Source organism: Anguilla anguilla, chromosome 1, assembly GCF_013347855.1.
Source record: "Anguilla anguilla isolate fAngAng1 chromosome 1, fAngAng1.pri, whole genome shotgun sequence".
NCBI classification, from domain to species: Eukaryota; Metazoa; Chordata; class Actinopteri; order Anguilliformes; family Anguillidae; genus Anguilla; species Anguilla anguilla.
The window spans coordinates 87948564-87968060 of NC_049201.1; the positions used below are offsets into that span (position 1 = coordinate 87948564).

A 19497-nucleotide genomic window follows, 5' to 3' on the forward strand; every position below is an offset into this window, starting at 1 on the left:
GTCACAAGCCAGGGGCCCATGATGATGATGTCACATTCACACCAGGGCAGTCTAACCCTAACCCTAACATGAGACTGCATTTACTCTTGGGACCCTCTCCCTTATGGAGGATGTGCAATCTGCCTTACACATCTTACACACGCACACACACATGCACACATATACACACGCGCACACACACGTACAAATATACATACACAAATGCATATACTCTTTGTTGCATTTTAAGTTCTACCCCTTGGTTTTTGTGAGTTTAGTTCAGGGGTTCCCGAACTTTTAGGACAAACAAACACTTGTTGATTGTAGAAAATCTTCCCAGTGTTTGATGTTTGATACAGTGGACAGTCCAGTCCATTTTGTATTGTCTTTATTTAGACAGGGTACAGCACAGAGGGAATCTCATATGGATTCAGCTGGTCACTCTATGGTCTGTACCACGTCTTACTCCAGATGACATTTTTAATATACAAACTAGATTTTCTTTTAGGGTTGTTTTTTTCACAGATTGAGTTTCTTTCACATCCCTATTTATACATTTCTTATACGTGATTTAGTTTAATCTCTGAAAATATGGATGGAAAAACATTAAAACACATGAAAGGTCCTTAAATGATCCTTCCCACGTGTGTAATACAGAAAATATCAAATGTACTGATATACATACTCAATTGCTGTCGTAAAGAGCATTTAATAAGCACTGTCGAGGACAATATTCAGATTTAACCCTTATTCTCTTCGTGTTGTGCTCCGTTTGAGGGACAGAAGGCAGTGTGTTGTTGTATTAGGGCAGTAACGCAGACTTACGCAGTTTTACACTGCGTGTGAAACAGCCCCCAGGCCATCAGAGGACTCTGTGGGGGTTTCTGTCCTGCTTCTCCCTGGGGAGGGAAGGCGATACTCCTCCCTGCTTCTGCCTGGGGTGGGAAGGCGATACTCTGCCCTGCTTCTGCCTGGGGAGGGAAGGCGATACTCCACCCTGCTTCTGGCTGGGGAGGGAAGGCGATACTCCACCCTGCTTCTGGCTGGGGAGGGAAGGCGATACTCCGCCCTGCTTCTGCCTGGGGAGGGAAGGCGATACTCTGCCCTGCTTCTGCCAGGGGAGGGAAGGCGATACTCCGCCCTGCTTCTCCCTGGGGAGGGAAGGCGATACTCCGCCCTGCTTCTCCCTGGGGTGGGAAGGCGATACTCCGCCCTGCTTCTCCCTGGGGAGGGAAGGCGATACTCCGCCCTGCTTCTCCCTGGGGTGGGAAGGCGATACTCCGCCCTGCTTCTCCCTGGGGTGGGAAGGCGATACTCCGCCCTGCTTCTGTCTGGGGAGGGAAGGCGATACTCCGCCCTGTTCTTGCCTGGGGAGGGAAGGCGATACTCCGCCCTGTTCTTGCCTGGGGAGGGAAGGCGATACTCCAGTGGCCTCCTGATGGGTAGATTTACAGGTAAATAACATATGTTACTTTGGAAATGTCTTTAAATAATGATGTTGCCGACATTATGATACTGTGCGTAAAACATTTATTTTTATGTAGAGCAATAAATGCTACAAAACACACAAAGAACAATGATTTATATCAAGGATGTTGGTGGTGGGGGTGGGGTGGGGGTCGGAGGATGCTGGGGATGTGGGTGTGGATGTGGGTGGGGGTGGGAGGATGCTGGGTAGAAGAGTGAGGTTTGAACAGTTGCATAAGGTGGTGATGGTGATACAGCAGGTCCTGACAGCGGAGTACCACTCCATGATTACATTACATTACATTACAAGATGTATGCAGATACCAGGAGGTAACCATGAGGTATTTAACTCATGTCCAGTATAAACTTTACATTGAGATAATCACATCCACCTCAAAGTGGGATTTTACAAATTAGTACTTAGTCACGGTTTTGTGCACAATAGGATTTAATGATGAGACCCCTGCTCTTTTATCTGCCTCTACTGTATGACTAATAAAAATTCTCTACACAAGGATCAAAGTCGAAGCTTTCTCACCACCGGGGGGCAGCAGAGTGGCATCAGCCCACCCTGCTGGGCCTCACAGTCTGGGACTGTGTCAGGGAGGGGCCTTCCGCTGGTCTCGGGAAGCAGCAGGCATAGCCCAGCCCCCAGGATGGGCCCGCTGCCGTACCACATCATGGCCACTAGGGGGATACCTCCTCGAAGAGCTACCACAGCATTCAGAATGCAGCCCACACGGTACCACAGGTATGCTACACCCACACACTTCTGCCTGCAGAACGCACACCAGCCTTCATAACATAACATAACATAACATAACAAACATAACATAACATAACATAACATAATATAATGACGAGAATAGGCCGTTCAGCCCAACAATGCTTGCCATTTTTCCTTCAGGGGACTCCACTACAGAACACACACCAAACTTTAAGGGACTCCACTACAGAACACACACCAAACTTTAAGGGACTCCACTACAGAACACACACCAAACTTTAAGGGACTCCACTACAGAACACAAACCAAACTTTAAGGGGACTCCATTACAGAACACACACCAAACTTTAGGGGATTCCACTACAGAACACACACCAAACCTTTGTACAAGGGCACAAAGATACCTTCAAATGAGGTTGGAACTGAACTTTTAGATTGAACTTCCCTTTCCCCAAAGATCCAGTAGGTTGGAAGCTATTATTGCACACAGAAAATAAAGAATTACCTTTATTTCTAGAAATTTAGCACAATGTCTCAATCCTGAATCAATTTTCCTCTCACATTCAATAATCCCACCTATAACTGCAATCTTTGTTATTGGTGGATATGTAGCTTTTATGTGTATTTCTGCAGGTGCGTGATGCCAGCAGAACTGCACATGTATGAGGATCGAAAGCTAGAGCGGTTTTTGGGGAAAGGTAAGAAACACCAGCAGGTACCTGATTATGGTGGGAAACAGCTCTATTCCATAGAGTACTGTCACACAGGTGGTAGTCTGAATGCACAGTTTCCCCATCAGAGCCAAGCCCATCACAAGAGCAGGAGCATCTGGAGAGACAAGTAAAGACCTGATAAAGGCAACGGTGATGAAAGCATAACAGAAACAGGTAATGATAAAGACCAGGGTGTGCAGGTACAGAATGGGTAATGAACACATATACTGTACTTACAAAGGTAATGGCAGCCTGTTGGTGCTCTGGGCTGTTTGCAATTGATTTGGACAGTTACTCTTATAGTTACATTAATATTAAACTGTTTAAACTTATTAAAACTGTTATTATCAAAACTACAAATATGAGAGGATGGGACTTTCTCTGAACAGTAGTCCTGCCAGATAGCTGAACAAATATGAGAGGATGGGACTTTCTCTGAACAGTAGTCCTGCCAGATAGCTGAACGGGGGCTGAACTGCCAGCCGTTTCCTCACCACAGGACTTGGAGATAAGGACGGACAGCAGGCAGGCGGAGCCACTGAGGAAGAGTGAGATGATGGAGAAGGGGCGTCGGCCACAGCGCCCCAGCAGCAGGGGCATCAGGAGCGAGGGAGCCTCTGACAGCCCGGAAAAAAACTGAGCCAGGTAGATATCCACCCCAAAATTCCCCACATTAAAGCAAATCCCATAGTAGGTAAGGGCAGAGGCCAACCTGAGGGAGAGATTATTACACATCATATACCACACATCATATACCACACATCACTTATCACACATCATATACCACACATCATATATCACACATCACTTATCACACATCATATACCACAATACATATATCACACTTCATTTACCACACATCATATACCACACATCACTTATCACACATCATATACCACAATACATATATCACACATCATTTACCACACATCACATACCACACATCATATACCACACATCATAGATCACACAGCATATACCACACATCATATATCACACATCAAATACCACACATCATATATCACACATATATCACACATCATATACCACACATGATATATTGCACATACAGTGTAGTCTGTAAGTATATGGACAGTGATTCAATTTTGGTAGTTTTGGCTGTACTCCAGCATATTGGATTTGAAATGAAACAATGAATATGCGGTTAAAGTACAGACTGTCAGCTTTAATTTGAGGGTATTTACATCCACAGGTGATTAAGATATAAAATAGTATGGAGAGCGAGAGGAAGCTGGGGGTATCAAACAGGTGATTCATTCCTCAAATCCAATTTGTAAGGGTGGTTGTAACTACCTACAGCAAAAATCAATTTCACCAAATTAAAACCTTGGTGCTAGTCTATCAGGCAGCTAAAGGGACAGCTCCATTATAGCTTCTGTTGGAGCCAATATGGCTGTTTTAAAGTGACTGTAAAGACAAATCTGTGAATGGCTTCAGACTCCATTGTACTGGGTTATTACGGTATGTATTAAGCATCAGCGATAGTACGAGAAATCATTTGCATTGCAATATTGACTTATATCAGTCTAAACATTTCCATCAGTTCCTATGTGCAGATTGAATGGCTGGAGTTTAATTCATTACCGGGCTCAGAGCTATTGGGTCCAGGTACTTCCCAATGTCATGAAGGACCCAATGTAATGGCCAATAAATGTTTTAGTCTCATTGCATGTCTATTTCCATAGTTTGAAGTAAATAAAAGTATTCTCTCCTGCTTGGTACAGCATTCAAACCTCCCCACAACCACAGCAAACCTTCACACAGCCCAAGGAAAACTTCATACTAATACAACAAAGATCAAGTGAAAACTGACCTACCCAATATAGCTCATTACAAAGAGCCTCAGTATTATGGTAGGGGATTTGAAGTGTACCAGGTCACAGTGTCTTTTCTGGCTGTTGTATGTTTCACTGGGTTTTTCTTCCTTTCCCATGATATCTATAAGCTGAGAGAGATCCACAGAAGCTGGGTTAGGGTTAGAAACTGAGAGATCGACAGAAGTTGGGTTAGGGTTAGAAACTGAGAGAGATCCAATTGAAACTGAGTTAGGATTAGAAGATGAGAGATTCACAGAAGCTGGGTTACGGTTAGAAGATGAGAGAAATCCACAAAACTGGATTAGGATTATGGATACCTGATCCAGATTCTTCCTGTCCTCATGACTCCTGGCCTGATACTGCTCTACAATCTTCATCTTTCCATTCAGGAACAGCCATCGAGGAGACTCTGGGATAGAACTGGCCCACATACACATGAGCAGCCAGACACAGAATATAAAACCAGTGTAAATCTCTCCATACTCCAGTGTAGGAAAGAAAGGAGAAGGAAGGCAGGTACTTACAGGTAGAGAGGGAAGCAGAGGAGCTGTGGTATAGCCATGCTCAGGTACAGCTGGACCACACTTGAACAGAGATATGCTGCACCAGCCAGACACATCATTCCAAGGCTGAAGAAGAAGGATAGCAGGGCAGGTGGCCAGGTGCGGTACCTAGGCAGACTCCACTCCACACCTGTATGAGCAAGAACATACCTGTTTGAGCTCTGAGACCCACTCCACACCAGTATGAGCAAGAACACACCTGTTTGAGCTCTGAGATCCACTCCACACCTACACTACATGGCCAAAAGTATGTGGACACCTGACATCCAACATTTCATAAAAAATGATGGGCATTAATATGGAGTTAGTCCAGTCTTTGCTGCTATAACAACCTCCACTCTTCTGGGAAGGCTTTATACTAGATGTTGGAGCATTGCTGCAGGGATTTTTTTCCATTCAGCCAGAAGAACATTAGTGAGGTCAGGGACTGATTGGGTGATTAGGACTGGCTCGCAGTTGGCTTTCCAATTGATCCCAAACGTGTTGGATATGGTTGCGGTCAGGGTTCTGTGCAGGCAAGTCAAGTTCTTCCACACCAATCTCGACAACCATTTATATATGGACCTTACTGTGTGCCCGGGGGCATTGCCATGCCGAAACATCCCTAAACTATTGGCGAAGCATAGAATCATCTAGAATATGATTGTACGCTGTACCACTAAGATTTGCCTTCACTGGAACTAAGGGGCCTAGCCCAATCCAAGAGAAACAAGGTGCAGTGTAGGGGTATTTCTGTGAGAGGGGGTGCAGTGTAGGGGTCTCTGTAAGAGGGGGTGCAGTGTAGGGGTCTCTGTAAGAGAAGGTGCAGTGTAGGGGTCTCTGTAAGAGGGGGTGCAGTGTAGGGGTCTCTGTAAGAGGGGGTGCAGTGTAGGGGTCTCTGTAAGAGGGGGTGCAGTGTAGGGGTCTCTCTGTAAGAGGAGGTGCAGTTAGGGGTCTCTCTGTAAGAGGAGGTGCAGTGTAGGGGTCTCTCTGTAAGAGAAGGTGCAGTGTAGGGGTCTCTGTAAGAGGGGGTGCAGTGTAGGGGTCTCTGTAAGAGGGGGTGCAGTGTAGGGGTCTCTCTGTAAGAGGAGGTGCAGTGTAGGGGTCTCTCTGTAAGAGGAGGTGCAGTGTAGGGGTCTCTGTAAGAGGGGGTGCAGTGTCCGGGTCTCTCTGTAAGAGAAGGTGCAGTGTAGGGGTCTCTCTGTAAGAGGGGGTGCAGTGTAGGGGTCTCTGTAAGAGGGGGTGCAGTGTAGGGGTCTCTGTAAGAGGGGGTGCAGTGTCGGGGTCTCTCTGCAAGAGAAGGTGCAGTGTAGGGGTCTCTGTAAGAGAAGGTGCAGTGTAGGGGTCTCTCTGTAAGAGAAGGTGCAGTGTAGGGGTCTCTGTAAGAGAAGGTGCAGTGTAGGGGTCTCTCTGTAAGAGGGGGTGCAGTGTAGGGGTCTCTGTAAGAGGGGGTGCAGTGTAGGGGTCTCTGTAAGAGGAGGTGCAGTGAAGGGGTCTCTGTAAGAGGGGGTGCAGTGTAGGGGTCTCTCTGTAAGAGGGGGTGCAGTGTAGGGGTCTCTGTAAGAGGGGGTGCAGTGTCGGGGTCTCACCTAAACTGAAGCTGCTGATGTTGATGCCACAGCACGCCATTCCAGCCACACAGCGGGCAGCCAGGTGGAAGGCAGCAGAGGGGGAGAAGGCTGAGCACAGGGCTGTGACTGCCTGCAATGCAGCGCTCACCACCAGGAGGCGCTGCTTCCCATAGCTTCCCTCAAATAAACAGTCCGTTAATAAAGTCCATGTCAGGTCCCATGAAATCCAGTTCATGGTTTTGTACGTACTCATGCTGTATGCATTTCATTTGAAGACAGGGATTTTCGCCTGCAGTCCTCTCAAAGTTTTAATGATTTTTCACAATCAGTTATACAGTTTCTACTCAAAAAAAAAAAAGTAAAAATGTTAATGAACCCTGGTACCTGTTATGCTGAGCCCTCTACAACACTGTGAGCTCAGTATTGTTAGGAATTGCATTCAAAACTTAGCTGTGACACTCCATGTTTCCTTGATAAAACTATTTTCAAGAATAGTAAAATATTTCACAATTTTGTACAATAAGACAAGCTATTAAATCACTGACAAAAACTGACAGACAATTCTTTACTCTTCTCTTACACATAGACAATTAAAACAAATGCTTCCTAAATAGGCAGTTCTATAAGCCAATCAGACGATGCAACTGCATTCCCAGATGGGCGGGACTAATGCCTGGAGGCTCAGGTCAGGCCACCAGCTGATTGGTTTATTTATCCGTCCAGCTGATTGCCTGGAGGCATAGTCGCGCAGAGGGGGTGTTACAAAGAGAGAGAGCGAAGGGGGGGGGGTGAGTGAAAAATACACAGCACACACACACCAGAAAGACCCATCAGTCACATTCATAACACACACACACACACACACACACACCAGAAAGACCCATCAGTCACATTCATAACACACACACACACACACACACACACACACACACATACCAGAAAGACCCATCAGTCACATTCATAACACACACACCCCAGAAAGGTACAGCAGTCACATCCATAACACACACACACACACACACCAGAAAGACCCATCAGTCACATTCATAACACACACACACACACCAGAAAGACCCATCAGTCACATTCATAACACACACACATACCAGAAAGACCCATCAGTCACATTCATAACACACACACACACACACACGCCAGAAAGACCCATCAGTCACATTCATAACACACACACCCCAGAAAGGTACAGCAGTCACATCCATAACACACACACACACACACACACCAGAAAGGCCCATCAGTCACATTTATAACACACACACACACACATACCAGAAAGACCCATCAGTCACATTCATAACACACACACCCCAGAAAGGTACAGCAGTCACATCCATAACACACACACACACACACACACACACACCAGAAAGACCCATCAGTCACACTCATAACACACACACACATACCAGAAAGACCCATCAGTCACATTCATAACACACACACACACATACCAGAAAGACCCATCAGTCACACTCATAACACACAAACATACCAGAAAGACCCATCAGTCACATTCATAACACACACACACACACACACATACCAGAAAGACCCATCAGTCACATTCATAACACACACACACACACCAGATACATCAGTCACATCCATAATACACACACCAGAAAGATACATCAGTCACATTCATAACACACACACACCAGAAAGTACAGCAGTCACATTCATAACACACACACACACACACACATACCAGAAAGACCCATCAGTCACATTCATAACACACACACCAGATATATCAGTCACATCCATAGTACACACACCAGAAAGATACATCAGTCATATCCATTACACACACACACACACACACCAGAAAGATACATCAGTCACATTCATAACACACACACACCAGAAGGATACAGCAGTCACATCCATAACACACACACACACACACACCAGAGATACATCAGTCACATTCATAACACACACACACACACCAGATATATCAGTCACATCCATAATACACACACCAGAAAAATATAGCAGTCACATCCATAATACACACACCAGATATATCAGTCACATCCATAATACACACACCAGAAAAATACAGCAGTCACATCCATAATACACACACCAGAAAGATACAGCAGTCATATCCATAACACACACACACACCAGAAAGATACATCAGTCACATCCATAACAGTCTTTAAAATGCTCTTCAGTGCAGTAGCATTAGCTGCCAATCAGAGTGCATCTTTGTCCTCACCTGTCAGCGAAAGCCCCGCCCACAGGAGCGCAGAACAGCAGTCCTATCATGTACATGGTTTGTCCATAAGCAAAAAGCTCCATTTCCACACATTCTGAACTCTGTGACAGAAACATCAAACAAAACCACTTAATACTCCAATACATATTAAATATTGTCTTCAGCCTTCAGTGTGCATCATATAAAAACATACAGACAATGAATTACAGATAATTCATTAAATAAAACAATTCCTGAAAAACACAGCAGCTCGCATGTAGAGCAGAATAGCAATATGACGTCTTCACACACATGCAGCTGTAGGGCGGTTTACAGAAGTGTGCTCCTTATCAGCTCCTTATCAGACCTCAGTTTACTGTGCTGACAGGGGGTCAGCAGGGTGTGATAGACAGTGCCCAGCTGTAAAACATGACTGGATCAGTAAAACTTAGGTTCTCCATAATACAGTGTAATCATGTTTTGTATTGTTGGACAGCCAATGTCATGGGAAACAGGTTGGTGTCTCAGGTACAAAGGTTAACACAGTTTGATATGCTTACGAAAATAGCACAAGCAGGATTCATTGTTGTACTGTTTTGTCATGATTGCATCTTTATTTGATGACTTGGGGTTTTTCCTTGTATATAAGGGGAGAAGTGCAATGGTTTGGGGAGGCTCATCAACACAGTCTACGTATAGCCCTTTCCACACACACTTTTGCACCAGTTATATCCCGGCTGTCTGTGGTGAGGTAGATGCACTGTGCAACATTAATGGAAATGGTAAATGTGTTTACTGGTGAACAATAGTGACAAAAGTGCAGACACGTGACAGGCTAATAAAAAAGTAGTATGCACAATTTCTACAAAAGCACAACCGAGGAATGGGACCCCGAGTGTAGCCAAAGAAAATAAAATAACAAAACCGAACAAAGTAAACAAAAAGTAAAGGAAGACTACCTACCTAGAGAATTTCAAACCAAAAGCCTGCCTAACTACTCCAGCTAACAAACATAAAGGGGGTAGCAAATACTTCTAATCTAGTGTGTCTACACCGTGGCAACTATTAATCCTATGTGCAGGTGTGCAGAGGCCTCTGTCTTACCTGTCCCAATGCCTCAGTGTGGCAGACAAATGGGACAAAAACAAACAGGGTAAAACAAAGGGAAACAGATACACCACTCACAACACACAACCAAGCATTAACAGAGAGAAGAGATGCATACAACCAACAATTCAGCACAGCAACACAGGGGAAAATAGCAGGAAGAAAAATGGCATCAGCAAAACAAGGGATGGCCGGCGGGTATTTTAAATCTGGCATCTCATAGGATTGGTTTAAATCTGGCATCTCATGGGATTGGTTTAAATCTGGCATCTCATGGGATTGGTTTAAATCTGGCATCTCATGGGAATGGTTTAAATCTGGCATCTCATGGGATTGGTTTAAATCTGGCATCTCATGGGATTGGTTTAAATCTGGCATCTCATGGGATTGGTTTAAATCTGGCATCTCATGGGATTGGTTTAAATCTGGCATCTCATGGGATTGGTTTAAATCTGGCATCTCATGGGATTGGTTTAAATCTGGCATCTCATGGGAATGGTTTAAATCTGGCATCTCATGGGATTGGTTTAAATCTGGCATCTCATGGGATTGGTTTAAATCTGGCATCTCATGGGATTGGTTTAAATCTGGCATCTCATGGGATTGGTTTAAATCTGGCATCTCATGGGATTGGTGGAAGGTAGGCAGGGACCAGCAGGGTGGCTATGATGGGCGGCGGGAATGGCGAATGGCAGAAGTTTCTGGAAAGAGGGAGAAAGAGAGCAAGAAAGAGAGAGAGCCAGAGAGAGAGACACACACACATGCAAACACATACACAGGCACACACAGGGACGAAACAGCACCACTGTATATTGCCATTATTACTGAACACACTGTACAATAAACTGCATTCATTTTAACCTGGAATTCCTCTTTGACTCTTACCACCGCACACCTAGCAGTTTTAAGGTCCTAACATACACACAGAACTCTGCACCCCGTCGTCACTCGCCAATCCACTAGTGTCCTAGCAGGATACACAGCTGTATTTATGCAGGCCACACAAGCCAAAGACATGTCCGTGTCTACCAAGCTAGATAGCGATTCGTATAGAGAAACACCGCTGGGGTACAGCAATCTCCTCTTTCTATGCACAACTGTTTTCACAGATAAAGGTTAAAACACTACTTCGTCAGATAATCAAGATAAAAAGCATGAAACAAAATTAATTGAATTGAAAAAATAATATAAACTACATGGCCAAACGTATGTGGACACCTGACATCCCATATCTCATCCAAGATTATGGGCATTACCACGGAGTTGGTCCACCCTTTGCTGCTATAACAACATCCACTCTTCTCGGAAGACTTTATATTACATGTTGGAGCATTGCTGCAGAGATTTGCTTCCATTCAGCCAGAAAAGCATTAGTGAAGTTGGGCACTTATTGGGCGATTAGGCCTGGCTCGCAGTTGGCTTTCCAATTTATCCCAAAGGTGTTGGATGGGGTAGAGGTCAGGACTCTGTAGGCCAGTCAAGTTCTTCCACAATCTCGACAAAACCATTTCTATATGGACCTTGCTGTGTGCCCAGGGGCATTGTCCCGCTGAAACCGGAAAAGGCCTTTCCCAAACTGCTGCCACAAAGTTGGAAGCACAGAATCGTCTACAATGTCACAGCATTAAGATTTGCCTTCACAGCAACTAAGGGGCCTAGCCCAAACCATAAAAAACAGCCCCAGACAGATGGGGTGTCCAGATACTTTTGGTCATATAGTGTCTGACAGTCTGCCCAAACCCTTCCACCTTAAATGCAGCCCTGACCGTCTGCCCAAACCCTTCCACCTTAAATGCAGCCCTGACCGTCTGCCCAAACCCTTCCACCTTAAATGCAGCCCTGACCGTCTGCCCAAACCCTTGCACCTTAAATGCAGCCCTGACCATCTGCCCAAACCCTTGCACCTTAAATGCAGCCCTGACCGTCTGCCCAAACCCTTGCACCTTAAATGCAGCCCTGACCATCTGCCCAAACCCTTGCACCTTAAATGCAGCCCTGATCATCTGCCCAAACCCTTGCACCTTAAATGCAGCCCTGATCATCTGCCCAAACCCTTGCACCTTAAATGCAGCCCTGACCATCTGCCCAAACCCTTCCACCTTAAATGCAGGCCTGACTGTCTGCCAAACATGAACAAACTGCAAACAAAGAGGAAAAGTAGTTGTAATCAAACCTCACTAACAGGGAAAGATGGACACTCAGCAGGATATTTGCTAAACACACCAAAACTACAGCCTCAAAAATTACCCCAGAATTCAATCCCTTTTTGAGCCACAAAAACTGTACATTGAGCTTCAGAAAGCTGATATTTATTCCAGAGCCAGCATTTGGAAACAGCTAGAATACAATGCTAATGAACAAATACACATTACCTGGGTTAAGGGGAACAAAATTGGACTTCTGTGAAATAGAAAAAGTAATATGGTCAAATGAGTCATCTTTTACCTTTTCCTACATCTGGACAGGTTTATGTTTAACCAAAGAAAGCCTTCAACCCACTATGTCCATTGCCAACTGTTAAACACAGTGGTGGATCTGTAATGGTACGGTCAGCCATCTCAAGGGAGTCAGGAAGTCCAGGTTGCACAATGGTCAAAGAATATTAATATTTGGTAACAGCTTACTCGAACCGTTCAACATAAGGCTGACATAGCACTGTCATACACGACATAACAGCTGTCACAAGATGGAATAACAGATTGTAAGCTTATGTAAAATTATGTAAGACATACATTTATTTCAGTAGATGTTATGACAGTAACATCTGTCATAATATTTACCAATAAAAGTGGTCAGCTTTATGTCATTTGACATAAGCTGACATCTGCTATGCCATCTTGTGACAGCTGTTATGTCATGTGTGTGACAGTGCTATGTCAGCCTTATGTTGAACAGTCCAAGTAAGGTGTTACCAAATATTTTACTAAGGCCAGGCACACCATATGATGCAAACACATTCCAAGATGAAATTCTGAAGTGGTTTCATGAAGTCAAATTCCTTCCATGGAGGACATAATGCAAACCGGATTTCTACCTCCGTCCTTCAAAGAACTACAGGCTGGAGCGGCCCAATATCCCAGTACATGTTCTATTTTAAACCATACATGGAAGAAAATAGTTTTACGTTTATGCAGGGGTTAGGGCTGCATATAATACAGTTATGGTCTGAAAGGTGGTTTTATCACTTAAGGAGAACAGAAGTATTCCGAAATACATATTACATATTACCTTCACCTTTATCGAATATGCAGTGGAGTCAATTACAGTTAACACCCTATGCAGGGATCTGCGTGTTTTCCTGCGAAGTTTTTTCCTTCATTTTCCCAGACTCCCGAGAAAGGCTCTCGGAAGAATATCGGGACTTTTCGGTGAAACCCGACCGTTCCTGGTGGGCAAGATTTATTAAAAACGAACATAGGCCTACAGAAAACAGAGCTATCGATATTCTCTCCAGTTCCTCCCGTAATTTCATAAATAAGAGCATACACCTTTTAGTGTAGCCTATATCCTGCCATCCCATTTCACAAACAAATCGAATCATTTTAAACCCAAAAAATCAGCGTAGTTTATACTCACATCGACGCTTTCTGTGACATTATTCCAAGTGTAATCATTTTCATTCGAAAATATGGATTCTGTGGAATTTTGAATAAAGTTGTGAACTCTCTCCGGTTCAAGACATGGAAATATATTTACAGTAAACACGTCGGCGAAAAACATGAATGCCGTGAAGAAAAACAGCACGCACAGTTTCCAGTACACGCTCCTCTGTAAAGGACCCATGGCAGGATCAATCGCCAGGGCTTCCTGCAGACTCATTCCGTTAAAATTAAGATGACCAAAAAGTCAATGAGCAGATAATCAACTTATCCAGTAATCTATTTACAAAACTACTGTTTGTGTGGTGGGCTATTTCAACCAGCACGAAAAAAAAAAACAGAGACGGTGTAATTATCTGTCAATAACTGTTCGTCTTTAAAATATTAATAAAATAAAAAATAACTGTTCGCCTTACCTAGCAGAGTAAAAAATGGAACAGAAATTATTTTTCTGTCATGTTTGGACTAATGATTGCTAAATCCTGCAAGCTCAATTGTAAGCTCCAACGGCAGAGTTAAGTTTAGTCTATTTACTGACCTACCAGACTATTTCATTGCCGAAATGCTTAGTAAAAACATAGAAACGCAATTTTCAACACGCTTCTTTCATTGTGTTTACGGACTACCTGTATGCATAGTGTATATGAGCACGAGAATTTCACGAGCGCACAGTGTGACCGAACATGTTCAGAACTTGACTGTGGTGTTTGGAAACAGCTGATTTCAGAATTCCTGCTGGGGCAGACGAGAGTCCGCCCCTGACTGTTATAGAGAACTCAAACATGAGTATATTTCCACCCGCTTGCTGAATATACTTTTCTAGTCCCCACTCGTTCACATAAAGGGTTCAGAAATGTTTTACCCAACCACTATGCTGCTGTAGTCTGAAAGTCATTACCCTACATGCACGGGACGTAGCCTACTGATGAAGATGGAGCAGGCACAGTTTAGTCCAGAACGGAGGCTGAGGTTCCAGGCATAGTAATGGCTGGTTTGGCAGGTTAGATGACTCCAGCAGCAAATCAGTACATTGTAGGAACCTTTTTCAGCATTAATCTTTCATACTGTACATCTCTAATCTCAGGCTGTGATGTCAGCGATTATTTTGATATAGTGAACCTTCTGTACACATCTGTGTGTGGAACACAGGCCAGGTCCAGGCCATTTTCCATACTGTAGCAACAGGCAGCTCCAATCAGGGCACTGTAAGATTATCCGCTCCAGTCTCTAACTCTGGCAACCATGCCTGCCGCCCAGAGGGGTTTGGTCTGCTTATCTCAAGGACAAGGCAAGCTATCAGCATAAGAGACACCTCTTCCCCACTGATCAGCACAGCACTCAATCACAGAAAGCAGCCAGGAGTGGGTGATCAGGAATTATTCCAAACAAGGAGACTTGATTAACAATAAAATAGACTGGCTGGGGAACTGGAACATCAGGCCCCCTACTGATGGGCAGACTGGATGATTTTGGGAGGCCAGACACTGATCCAATCATTTTGAAGATACATTTATATTTCCTGCCTCAGAAAACAATTTATGAAAAAATGGCATTTAAAGATATTTAGTCCTGAGAACGCTGAATCCAGAGTACATTACTGTATTTCTGACAATTGCAACCCAGTCAATAAAGCCTTTCCTTTTCTTCTTACAGATTTGCCTACTATGCAACACATTCTACTAAATATCGAAAACATTTGAGAACAATGTAATTATAATACTGTCCCAGTGAAAATAGACTAAATTACATCTTAATCTCTTAAGAGAGATGTGGACAGTACCTCAAATGGTACCGTACATTATTTATCATTAGTAGTATAGTTTTATGGTACAGCAATTCACTTTTTTCTGAGCAGATCTTTTGATTGAAATGTCAAAAGGACATACAAACTCATGATTTCTTCTCTCCATCACAGAACCATCTCCTGCTCTCCCCCAAACGGCACTAGCTTCATCCATTTTCTCGGTGTTTTAAAATACGGACAAGGGTCCCCTTTCCAAACCAAAAGTTATAAAAAGACACATTTTCACAAGTTTAAAGGAATAAAATTTAACTTCTACATACATTCCATTCTATTTTAAAAAATGACATCAGACACAAATAAATCACAAAGTATTCAGTCATCACAACACACATACACACACACACACACACACATATGCACTCACACACATGCACACACACACATATGCACTCACACACATGCACACACACACACACACACACACACTCACACAGAGGTGGTAATGACCACTTGGTTGATGTAATTGGCCTCAGTATGCAGGAATGTTGATCTGGGGTAGACCTGCAGGGGGAAGGAAGGGGAGGTCTTGATATCAGAAGGGGTTAGTTAGTCAAGTCTTTATTATCCCCAGGGGGAAATTTGTTCTGTTGCATAGCATACAGTAAATAACAATAAATAACAATAGATAAATGCCCATAACAACATATAAACATAAACAAATGTATTACTATAACTTAATAAGAAAGCCAATGACAGTTGGGATAAAAGAATGTTTAGTCCTGTTTGTTTTTAATATAGGAGCCTATATCTGTGCTCTGAGGGAAATAATACAAATTGATTGAACAGAAGATGCTGGGAATCCCTCAGAATGGACTGGGCCTTCCTTATGGCTTATATCAGCTACAGCTGGCAGAGGTCAGATATGTTTGTGCTGATGATCCTGCTAGCTAATTTTACAACGTTGGCCAGTCTATTCTTGCACTTAAGATTCAGGTTACCAAACCAGCAGATCATATTAAAGGTCAAAAGGCTATTCAATAAAAGACTTATAAAAGATAGTCATCAGTGTCTTGTCCACCTTGACACTTCAGAGTTTCTGAAGGAAGAACAAGCGCTGATTGATCTTTCTGCAGACTACATCCACAATGGCCTCAAAACTTAATTTGCCGTCAAGAAAAGCACCAAGATATTGTACTGATCAACGATCTCCACTGGCTCATCATCAATGAGTGCCTGCATGGATGGCAATGAGCTTCTCCAAAAGCCAATAACCATGTCCTTAGTTTTCTTGACATTTAACTTTAAGTAGGATCGGTCCCACCAGCGCACAAACTCTTCAACCACAGGACCATGACTCACTTCCTCATCTAGTAAAAGACTTACAATAACTGAGTCGTGTGCAAACCTAATGAAATGCCTCGAGTCGTACTCACTCTGACAGTCATTAGCGTACATAACAAACAACAGGGAGGAAAGGACGCACCCTTGTGGTGAACTGGTAGAGGAAATCAATGCGCTGGATAAGGAACTCTTGACTCATACCTTTTGAGACCTATTTGTCAAAAAATCAATGAACCAATGAGCTCAATGAAATCAATTAGCTGACAATATTAAAATTGAGATTAAAATTGGACAAAAGACTCTCTGCCAAAACAGATGGTTGTATGGAATTAAAAGCAGAAGAAAAATAGTATGATAAATAGTAGTTTGGCATGAGTCTCGCTCCTCGAGATGCTTTAGGACATAATCAAGGAGTGCCAGTTACATCTTCCACCCCTCCCCCAGTCCTATAAGCAAACTGAAGTGGGTCTAACTGCTCCTGTACCTTGGCCATAATCTAATCCTTCACAATGTGCTCGAAGGATTTCATGATCAGTGAGGTGAGGACTACAGGCCTGTAGTCATTCAGGTTTTAGGGGATTTTAGGGAACTACCAGTGACTCTTTCCAGATTATAGGGACCCTTTGCTGTTGCAATGGCAGCTGGAAGATGAAGGAAAAAATAGCACTGAGTTGGCTTGCAAAGAATTTTAACACTCTAATGGAATCAGGTCCTGGGCTCTTTCTCTCTTTAGTGTTTATCCTTCAGAACTACCCCCCGGTATCTCTCCTCCCTTTCCTATCCAAAACACTTGAACGTGCTGCATCTAACCAACTCTCTGCTTTCTTCTCTCAGAACAACCTGCTTGACCCCCATCAGTCTGGCTTCAAGCCTGGCCACTCGACCGAGACTGCACTCCTCTCGGTCAGTGAGTCACTCCATGCCGCACGAGCAGCCTCCCTCTCCTCTGTCCTGATTCTTCTAGACCTCTCCGCTGCATTTGACACTGTGGAGCACTCTATCCTCCTGTCCTCCCTGGCAGCAACAGGGATCTGCGGCACAGTCCTTGACTGGATTGAGTCTTACCTCTCTGACCATTCCTTCCAGGTTGCCTGGGCGGGTAAGGTATCACCACCCCGTCCCCTCACCACCGGAGTTCCCCGGGGCTCAGTCCTCGGTCCCCTTCTCTTCTCCTTATACACCAGATCCCTTGGCCCTGTAATATCTGCCCATGGCTTGTCCTATCACTCCTATGCCGACGACACGCAACTCTTTCTCTCCTTCTCCCCATCGGACACACAGGTCCCTGCCCGCATCTCCGCTTGCCTGAGGGACATCCAGAGCTGGATGGACAATCACCACCTGAAGCTCAACCCGGGAAAGACGGAGCTAATCTTTATTCCTGCTCTATCCTCTCCCCTCCTCGACTTTTCCATTTCCCTAGGGGACACCTTAGTGACATCATCACCCTGTGCCAAGAATCTCGGAGTGGTGATGGACAACAAGCTGTCCCTCTCCAAGAACATCGCAGCAGTAAGCCGGGCATGCAGATTTTTCCTGTATAACATCCGGAGAATCCGCCCCTTTCTCACCACCTACTCAACCTAGCTCCTGGTCCAAGCAATGGTTCTATCCCGCCTGGACTACTGCAACTCTCTTCTGGCTGGACTACCGACATCTGCCACCAGACCCCTGCAACTCATTCAGAATGCTGCAGCTCGTCTGGTCTTCAACCTCCCCAGACACTCCCACGTCACTGCCCTGCTCACTACCCTCCACTGGCTGCCTGTTATAGCTCGCATCAAATTTAAAACATTGGTCCTAGCATACCAGGCAGTCAAGGGATCAGCCCCAGCATACCTCCACAAGATATTCAAACCCTACATGCCAGCCAGATCCCTCCGTTCTGCTACCTCAGGACGCCTAGCACCTCCCCCTCTTCGCACCTGCACTTCCAGAACACGTCTCCTGTCTGTTCTGGCCCCACGATGGTGGAATGACCTCCCTGTGGAGGTCAGAACAGCTGAGACACTGACCCATTTCAAACGACGACTGAAGACTCACCTCTTCAGGCTGCACCTCTCCCCATCCCTCCCTACCCCCCTGTAAATGACTGTAAGCGTAGGGTTGTAACTAGGCAGCTGTTTCGTAGGTGACTTAGGTGCATTAACTGTCTTAACTACTGCTTGTATTTTTTCCATAGACTGCGTTGTTGCCGTTCTCGTTGTTTAGTGTTAATCAGTTTAACCTTCAGGGTCCAAGTTGAACTATGCGGTTGTTCCCTGCACTTGGACCGGTACTTCTCTCTAGGGGTTTCGTCATACTTGTTCCTGGTTATGGTTATACACTTTGTTGTACGTCGCTCTGGATAAGAGCGTCTGCCAAATGCCTGTGATGTAATGTAATGTAAAGGATTAAAAACCCTGACTATACAGGATTCTGTTTGGATAGCTTTGTTTGCCTTCCTGCAAGCCCAACACATAGTGAAAGGAAATGACAAAAACAACAGATGTGAAAGATGATATAAAACTGCAGATCTTCCTTATGTTCATTATTGCCTTTTAAATTCAGTAACTCATCAAAGTACAAGCACGTGGAATTGTGACACAAACAGGCACTAAAAATGAAGACAACAAGATGAGACAATAAACTACTGCTACAAG

At 44.3% G+C, this 19497-nt stretch overlaps 1 protein-coding gene across 2 annotated transcripts; it reads right to left on the reverse strand.

Moving 5' to 3' along the window:
* Positions 1-508: 508 nt before the first annotated feature.
* On the reverse strand, positions 509-14551 carry LOC118223166 (solute carrier family 22 member 6). Of its 2 annotated transcripts, XM_035409392.1 has the most exons (11): positions 13920-13970; positions 13748-13806; positions 9086-9186; positions 6856-7010; positions 5249-5417; positions 5042-5144; positions 4725-4852; positions 3381-3598; positions 2893-3001; positions 1985-2222; positions 509-1414 (listed from the first exon to the last, which is right to left on the reverse strand). In XM_035409392.1, the coding sequence occupies exons 3-11, from the start codon at positions 9166-9168 to the stop codon at positions 842-844; spliced, it is 1776 nt and encodes a 591-aa protein (XP_035265283.1). In that variant the 5' UTR covers positions 9169-9186; positions 13748-13806; positions 13920-13970; the 3' UTR covers positions 509-841. The 2 variants fall into 2 exon arrangements, with proteins under 2 accessions (XP_035265283.1, XP_035265274.1); XM_035409383.1 differs by having other exon boundaries at positions 13748-14551.
* Positions 14552-19497: the final 4946 nt, after the last annotated feature.

Excerpts from the sequence above, each read along its gene's own strand:
- LOC118223166 (XM_035409383.1), bottom strand. The coding sequence starts at position 13,990 with ATGAGTCTGCAGGAAGCCCTGGCGATTGATCCTGCCATGGGTCCTTTA. Across the intron at positions 3,599-4,724 it reads TTTGTAATGAGCTATATTGG|GTTGGCCTCTGCCCTTACCT; the intron begins GTAGGTCAGTTT and ends TCTCTCCCTCAG. Across the intron at positions 2,223-2,892 it reads CTGTTTCCCACCATAATCAG|GCAGAAGTGTGTGGGTGTAG; the intron begins GTACCTGCTGGT and ends TGCGTTCTGCAG.